We start from the raw sequence: 8,649 nt of genomic DNA, 5'->3' as shown, positions 1-8,649 counted from the left end.
TCGGCGAGCCCCTCGTTCGTGCCTCAGAACGAGAAGATCGAGCAAAGTCAGGCGCAGGTGACACATCTGTCGATTCAGCAGGAGTGCAGGTGGGTTCATTCATTCATTGCATCATGGCACTGTGAATTCATTCTCTCATCCAGTTAAAGGAAGGGTAAACCCTCCTTCCATTTGACACGCTGCTCATTTAGCTGAGAGGCACAGTGGTTGGCTGGAGGGAGGGAGGGGAGCTGTGGGGGAGCTGTGGTGGTGGTAGCGGAGGGGGGAGGCTCTTTGGGAGGTGTCGTCCTGAGCAGATGGACCTCTCAGTGGCGTAGTAAGTGGAGTCTTCACATGGCAGAGGAGACTGCAGGATCTCACAGGACCGGGACGCAGCATCCAGGTGGCCACAGCCCCTCCTGACCAGCTGGAGGAGCGATGGGACCATCTGACACTCGCAGGAAAATGATACACTTTCCTTTGCTGCTTTGTTTGTCTCGACACAAAAGCCCTGAGCCAATCAAGGAATTTAGCTAATGAAGCTTAGAGAAAATCCCTTTGATTACATGTAAATACTCAAGGTCATGTTAACAACGGGTGAGCGGCACTTACGTGCATTCTTCAGGTGAACGCTCGTAGTTTATGGCCATGCTTTAAGACAAAAACAGCAAATCTGATTTACTGTTTGAGGCGATTAACGTTTCATTCAAAGCCATCCTGCACCAACAACCGACTGCACTGACGTCTGTACAGCACTGCAATGTAGATTCAACAAATCCAAGTGAGAAAGTCCCATCTGTGCTTCTCCTCTGCTGATCCTGGGCCCTGGAGGCTACATAGGGCTAATTGTGGCCCCATTTTCCCTTCCTTATCTTTTTGTTTTTACTCAGTGTCGGGGTCAGGGAAGCTCCCAAGTGACCAGCGGCAGGAGCAACAGCCATCGGCCCCCGCTGAGCATCGGTAATTAGAGCCCTCCTCCTCATCCTCCTCCAGGCCGGGGAACCTCTCGCTCTCCTTCTGAAGGGCAAGGGGGCAGAGAGGAGGAACAGCTGCTGATGGGAAACCACTCTGCGGTTCCCATGGATGACCAGCGTCCCTCCGTCCTCCTCAGAGGATGTGCAGCAGCATCTTTGATAAGGATGATGGGGGCTTGGACCAGACATATTATAGGATTATTGTCTGTCTGGTTTCTCATGGCTGGTTATCTCACCTCTTCTCTCCCCTTTTGTTTTTTTATCATCATTTCCATGACTCCAAGTCTGCAGTCTTCATCATGTGAACAATGAATAATAGAGGGCAATAACATCTGCATGGCCTGTAGTAAAGAATACTTGAACTAAAAGAGACGATGCGATGGTCTGTTTTCAGGGACGTTGACCAAACACACCCAGTGCTGGAAGACACGCTCCAGTTCTTTACTTTAGTCAAAAATCCAATACAACAATATCAATATAAGTAAAAGTCCTGCATTCAGCAAAATACTTATGCAGAAAATGTCACCTGTCGTTTTCTCAAACCTTTACCTCTTTGGGACTCAAACATTTAAACCATGTGAGAAGCTTGGAAAGTAAATGACTTTTGGATCAAAGTAAAAACAACTGAAAGGTGGAAAAGGGCCCAATTTAGGCAGCTTTTATAAGGGGCCACAAGCCAAATGCTTGGGAATCTGCTTTAATCTCTGCAATGTGTTCGATTTTAGAAACTCATGGTTTAATGTTGTATGTAAAATCTTAATCAGTACAGTAACTAATAGCTATTTCTGTTAACTAAATCTAGTGTGAAATAGTGTACAATAAAATGGAAACAGTAAAGCACAGAGTTGGTATGTTGTCCACTCTGTGTTTATCATGTGCAGCTGTATGTCACAGGACCTGGACCTCTACTTTACAGCCACCTGACTGGTCCTGAACTGGAGCTGCTGGTATGATGCTATATGCACCTGTGTGTGTCATGACTGTCTCTGTCATGTTCGTGGCAATAAAATGCATCAACAACCTCTTTTTATTAGTTTTTCATATTATACATGCATGTTTAAATTCAAACAGAAACATGGCATGTAATAGGCGTATAAATGTCAGCAATAAATCTTTGGCCTGCATGTGCAAAATCATTTTCATCTCCTTTTTTTTTTCCTGTCCACAGTACGGATGTATTTCATGGGGTGTGATTTGTGGTCACTGTGGCGTCAATGAATATAGAGAAGTGTGCTTGCGCCATCTAGTGGGCAAAAGCGTGACGACAGCTTCATGCAGTTCACTTTCTGGCAAGAAACTGTATTCAGAAAGGAGCAGCATCCCAGTGTTGAACTTTGTTGTTTGTTGTGTGTTGACTCACACAAGAACCTCAGAGGAGCTGTTCTGTGGGAAATACGCTCATTACCACTCTCATGTCTGTGGGCTCAAGATGAGAATAAAACCACAGGCCATGCTCTTCACACAGGTATGAGACTGGCATTGATTTTTTTCATCTAGCTCTCAGGTTGTTGTGGTGTCTTCAGCGTCCTCAGATCAGCTGTCATAGAGGACATTTAGTGTTGCAGAGGTCTCCTGACTGGAACAGACGGTAGATGTTAACCAGCGGGAACATGGTGACCGAGCCGACCAGTGAGCCCATCTGTTGTGCAGCCCCACACCAGACCAGGGCGCTGTGGCTCCGGTCTCTCAGGATGACACCCACCATTACTTTGACATAAGTCAGTGTCCCAGTGAAGAAGAGCCATGAGAGCACCTGGTGGGGCGAGAGAGCAGAGTGGACTCAGCAGTTCAGCTGAACGATGATCTGGGAAATGCCACTAAGCACATTTACTTTAAAGTACTGTACTTAAGTACACCTTAAGTTTCATACACAAAACATATGAAGAGTTTATGAAATATGATGTTTTGTTATCAATTAAACTGCCAACAAATTTGTACAAGTGCAGCTGAAATGATTAGTCCATTAATCAATTAGTCGATTGGCAGCAAATGAATTGGCAACTATTTTGATAAACGTTTAAGTCATCTTCAAATAAAAACATTTCACAATTCAGCTTCACAAATGTGACAAATGGCTGCTTTTCTTATTAATCAATTAAATGTATTTTTAATAATTTTCTGGACTGTTTTTTGGGGTGCTTTGGACTCCTTTTCAAACAAAACAGTCCATTAATGGTGAAAATAATCATGTTATTAATCCAATCTATTATCTAATGATAATATATAATAATGTGACAGTCCTTTTTTCTGCATTGACTTTTACTTTTAAGACTTGTAGTGTATTTTCCTGATTATTCTACTTTTACTTAAGTAACATTTTCAGTGCGAGACTTGTACTTGTAACAGAGTATTTTCACAGTCTGGTATTCTTACTTTTTCTTTAGTAAATGACCTGAATTTAAAACAAATCAGGATTTCAGGCTCTGTCACTTTCAAATGTTGATACCTGAGCTACCCACTCCTGGCCCAGATATGTTACCTCATCATCGGTTATGAGAGTAAGCAGAGTTGCTCAGTGCTTTTGTAAAGGTGGAGTTGAACTTCACCACACTTCCCTGATAAAGACTCTGAGTAATGTTTTCTGTGTCTTTTATGTCTCTTGCACAACATGTTTGTGTCTCACTCACGATGATAACCTCTCCCGCCACAGAGCCTTGAAGCAAAGGACATGGACTCAGAGCTGCCATAGCCATGTTGTAACTGCCAAATCCCATCCCCAACGCCATCAGCACGCCGAGGAAGACCAGCGACCTGAAAACAAAAGAGGTTTGTTACCGGTGGCAGTTTCTTTCTTTCTAAGAATCCACATAAAGGACAAAGGAAACGTCTCTTATAAAAGGATAGTTTGATTATTATCTCACATAAACTGTGTGCCAAAGCAATTTTACAACCCCGATTCCAAAAGGTACTCAATTGAAAACAGTACAAAGACAATATATATATTTAAATTTAACCTCATCATCGTCATTGATTTTTGGAAATATCTGCTTATTCTGAATTTGAAGCAGGAACACGTTTCATCCAAGTTGTGACAGGAGCAACAAAAGACTGGGGAAGTTGTGGAACGCTCCAAAAACACCTGTTTGGATCATTCCACAGGTAAACAGGTTGATTGGTAACAGGTGAGAGTATCATGATTGGGTATGAAAGGAGCATCCTGGAAAGGCTCAGTGGTTCACATTGAGGATGAAGCGAGGTTCACCACTTTGTGAACGCATGGTTGTATAAAGGAGATTAATACATGGACTCTGGAACACTAGTTAAAGTTGAGGTTAATATGAGTCATGATATTCAACAGTCTGAATTAGTCAAGTAAAGTGCATATCCTCCAAAGTTGTACGCACTTCTCGGTGTGAAGTTCTCTCTTTCTGTTTCTCTGGATCTTTCTTCCTTCCTGTGCTGCGGGCCACTAACAAAAACTGTTGAAGCCTCATATAGGGAGCCGAAGTCATGACATCACTTCCTGTCTAACCTCTGTTCCACTAGCTTCTGTAACTCAGCACGATCTCTCCTTCAGCATTTCTTTCATCTGTCTTCCTGAAAAGAGCGAGGCCTGTTCTTGAGGTTTAAATTCCGTATTTTAAGACAGATCAGGATCAGAAACTGAGCATGATGGTTTTAACAAAGCTAAATAATAACTATTTTGTGAGGCCAGAAAAAACTCCCAGCGTTTCATGTCCATAAAATTCACCACTGCTCTCTTCTAAAGTAATCTCTGCTGTTCAGAAACTTCTCCAGTGACAATATTAAATTGTTAATAGTGAAGTTACAAATGTCAGTGGGGTTTGGAATGAGTTTTCTCACCCTGGACCAGAACCAGGATGTTCTGTTTGACTTTGGCTCTCTGATCGGCCAAAACATTAAAACCACGTGCTTAATATTATGTAGGTCATCTTTGTGCAGCCAGAACAGCTCTGGCCTATCGAGGACCTCTGGGGGTGTCCTGTGGTGTCTGGTGGCGGATCCTTTGAGTCCCGTGGGTTGCGAGGCGGGGCCTGAATAGATCGGACGTGTTCCGGCACGTCCCGCGAACGCTTGATCGGATTGAGATCTGGTGAATTTGGAGGCCAGGTCGACACCTTGAGCTCCCTGTCGTGTTCCTCAAGCAGCAGTGTCTGCAGCGGTGTTTGGGTGGGCAGTGCCTGTCAAAGTAACATCCACATTTCCCACCAGATCATTGCATTATAACGAGGTGATCGATGTTATTGACTCCTGTCAGTGGTTTAATGTCGTGGCTGATCGGTGGTTTGCTCTTTCATCACCGACATTAGAAAATGATTTTTTCTTAATGGCCAGCATGAACAGGAGAAATGATTAAAGCAAGTAAAACCTGTGTCAAAGCTCACATGGGCACCTGACTGTTGTTTTAGGACAGACTGGCGAAAAATGTGGACATATTTCCACATTTAATGAAAAATCTAAAACTACAACTGTAATTTTTACCTGTTTTGGAAGAACATTGCAATGATGCAAGCCAGCGGGTTGGCCATTGAGGACAGGGCAGCAGAGAGGTGATAGGCCAGGTTCCCGTAGGGCATACAGGAGTACGTCTGCACAGAGGGCAGCAGGCCGTTGGTCGCAGCGTTAACCCACACCACCATAAAGTAGATGAAGGTCAGCTGGTACACTGTGTGCTCCGGGAGCTTGCTCTGGGCCGCCCCCTCGCCTTTGCTTTTCCCACCCTCTCCATCAGTCTCTGCTCCAGGGTTGTCCAGGCCGGAGCTGACAGGTGCCACGGCGTCTGGCAGCAGGTTTTCGGTGGACAGCTCGTATGTCCGAGGGAGCCTGTTCAGCGCGACAAAAGCAGCCAGACTTATGCACATCATGGCTGCCAGGAGGAAGAAAAACACCTCAGTGGAAAAGTTGGGGGGGAGATAAACTGTCTGTAATGACCACATGTTCTCGCCCGTATGGTTTCCTGCGGTCTCAGAGGAGTTGACACATTTGGCCATGCCCACACCTTGTGCCAGAGCGATCACGCCAGGAATGAAACCACTCAGCCCTTCTCCAATAAAGTACGTGGTGATGTAGTTTGCTGGAAGCTGCATCATGAAGGGCAGGAAGGTAACTGAGGAGGTGCAGTCCACCAGAGCGAGGAAGAAGGTGATGATGAAGAAGGCAGTGCTGTGCGACGCCCCGGCCACAATCGTCGTCTTGTCCCAGAAGAAGGCGAGCAGGATGCAGGCGAGGACGCCGATGGAGAGGATGGAGTAAATTACAATGTGCTCTTTAAGACGGCCCGGGCACAGTTTGTGCGTGAGGGTGACCAGAAGGGGTCCCAGGTTGGCCAACTGGATTATGACCGTCAGGTAGGAGGGGAGCTCCCAGCGCTCCGGCAGAGAGTTGACGATGAGCGGCAGTTCCACCCACAGACCGTTCACCGCCACCCAAGCGCCCAGGCCAAAGGCACAGGCCAGCATGTGGACCAGCAGAGCCATGCTGGATCAGTCTCAAGAGAGTCTGAAGAAGAAGAAGACGTCTCTCCAAGTGGTCCCACCTCTGCTTTGTGTCACACCTTCAACGGAAAGTCACGAGCATTAAACTCAGCCATGATATGTTGTTCCAAAATAAGATGCTGTAACATTTTAAACGTTATATTTTGTGAAATATCTTATAAAGTAGTTTTACTAAAGGGTTAAATCACAGAAATTGAAGAGTTGTCTTGAAACATCCCTGTAATTCCTCGTTTGATCAGCTAATCAATTAAGTGGTTCAATTGCACCAAATGTCTGACGGTGGTGTCTTAATGACGAACACTGAAAATGTCAAAGGGAACATTCGTCACTGAATTGTGGTCTGTTGACTCAATAATCCCTCCTTCTTAGATCACATGAATCAGCCAGTCATTAAAACTCGTGCTCAGAGCCAGTGATGGAGGAAGTACTCAGATCCTCTTCCCAGCACCGGAACAGCAGTATGAAATTAGTCCATTACAAGAAAAAATCTTGTTGAATGTTGTGATTATTATTATAGTTTCATAAGTGTTGTAGCTGGTGGAGATGAAGCAAATTCCATTACATTAAAATATTCTTTAATGGTGCATCATTATTTTATATGCTGATCATTTGTTTGTTTGTAAAATCTTAATCTGTAAAGTAACTAGTAACTATATCAGTCAGATAAATGTAGTTAGAAAAATATTTCCCTCTGAAATGGAGTGAAGTATAAAGTAGCATAAAATGCAGTTAAAAATATCACTTTGGACAAAGGAGATGTGCTGCTGCTCAGAGCTGATTCTTTCAGACAACACTGTGGGCAAAGAAACCCCCCAGGCTGTCTGCAGAGGCTCTGAATCAAAAGTGAGACGAGGCCAGCTGAGTTTCGTTCAGTCATTATCAGCCAACAACTTCATGTGCATGAATGTGACAGAGCAAGTCGAGGACGAGTGTCTTTCTTCATAGATAAACATGTCATGTTAGTTCACACACACAGTACGCTGCTCGTGTTTCAGGCAGCTGATACGATTTTCACATCCCTTTCACACCTTTTGGAGGAATCCGAGGAACCATATGGGCCTCCTTGCTCGCTTGTAGCTTCCACACTGATCTCATGATGATGGACAACACAAGTCAGGAAAATTAACTGTGTAAACGCTCGCATGACGTTTCCATGTTGTGTTCAAGAAAGGCTTCCCAGAAAAACAGTATCACGCCTTTAAACCACTAGAGCTGACACGCAGAAAGCGTGACCTTAGTGCAGATTCTTGTGTTCTACATCAACAGGAAGTACAGTGTTTTCCAGACACTTAAAACTAACCCCACAAGCAAACAAGATGCATTCTAGACATGGAAATGTACTCACAAGTTTCTTCAGTCCCAGGAGGCGTTGAATACGACTCATTCAGTCATTCACTCAGTCATTTTATATGGAGGTTAGTGAGAGCTCTCCGTTGGCTGGTCTTACATACACACGCTGATGGGAATCACATGGCTTCTGGGTAGGTCAGAGTCCACTGGAAGCATAGATCTGCCACACTGGATAACGGAGGGCAGCGTGTATATCCACTCAGCCGTCTCTAGTGCACTCACTTCTTTATGTTCTCAAGTCAATGCTGAAGCATTTCGATGCGCCCCTGACATTTTAGCTCACCAACATTTGCATGCTCCAGCAGAAAAACAACATTTGCTGCACTAGTGGCGCCCCCTGCTAGCCTCAGGCGTGAGCTACAGTTTGTGTGATCTGGCCCCATCTGGGGCACCTATTTTTAGGCCATCTCTATTTACATTTTGTATACCTCTACTTATATTTCGCCTATACATCTTTATATTGAGGCCATTTACCACATTCATCATTTCAAACCATGTGCAATATCCCTATTTGCACTGAATTCCTTGATTTGGCTGTAAATTACCCGCTAAAACAGCATATCATTATTTTCAGAATTTCATTGGCTGCACAAATCGGCAGTCATCTGACGATCAGTTGTAATTGGCTCAGTAGAAGAGAATGATGCCCTTCCTTTGACCATGAACTCTTGTCAGATGTGCCTGCAGGTGGGAAGGTGTTCCTGATGTAATGTCAGCACACATCTGTGACATTTAGTACTGCAATCATATGATTATAATAAAGATTTTGATATGCCACTTATCAAAATCCAATCATGAAGTGCTTTATAAATGGCAGGTATGAGGCAATAAAACAATTTAAAAGGACAGGAAAAAAAAAACATGACGTAACAAGCAGTTGTTATGTTGAG

The 8,649-nt window shown here is 44.3% G+C and overlaps 1 protein-coding gene across 1 annotated transcript; it reads right to left on the bottom strand.

The window, feature by feature from the left end:
* Positions 1 to 2,050: 2,050 nt before the first annotated feature.
* Positions 2,051 to 7,957, bottom strand: slc52a3 (solute carrier family 52 member 3). Its single transcript, XM_041946338.1, has 4 exons — positions 7,755 to 7,957; positions 5,397 to 6,468; positions 3,581 to 3,704; positions 2,051 to 2,706 (listed from the first exon to the last, which is right to left on the bottom strand). Exons 2-4 carry the CDS (start codon positions 6,389 to 6,391, stop codon positions 2,494 to 2,496), a joined length of 1,332 nt encoding a protein of 443 aa, XP_041802272.1. The 5' UTR covers positions 6,392 to 6,468; positions 7,755 to 7,957; the 3' UTR covers positions 2,051 to 2,493.
* Between the last annotated feature and the right edge of the window lie 692 nt (positions 7,958 to 8,649).

Source organism: Chelmon rostratus, chromosome 10, assembly GCF_017976325.1.
Source record: "Chelmon rostratus isolate fCheRos1 chromosome 10, fCheRos1.pri, whole genome shotgun sequence".
In the NCBI taxonomy this organism is placed as follows: Eukaryota; Metazoa; Chordata; class Actinopteri; order Chaetodontiformes; family Chaetodontidae; genus Chelmon; species Chelmon rostratus.
The sequence above is the reverse complement of the archived record's forward strand: the minus strand, read 5'-3'. Positions and strand labels throughout refer to the sequence as shown.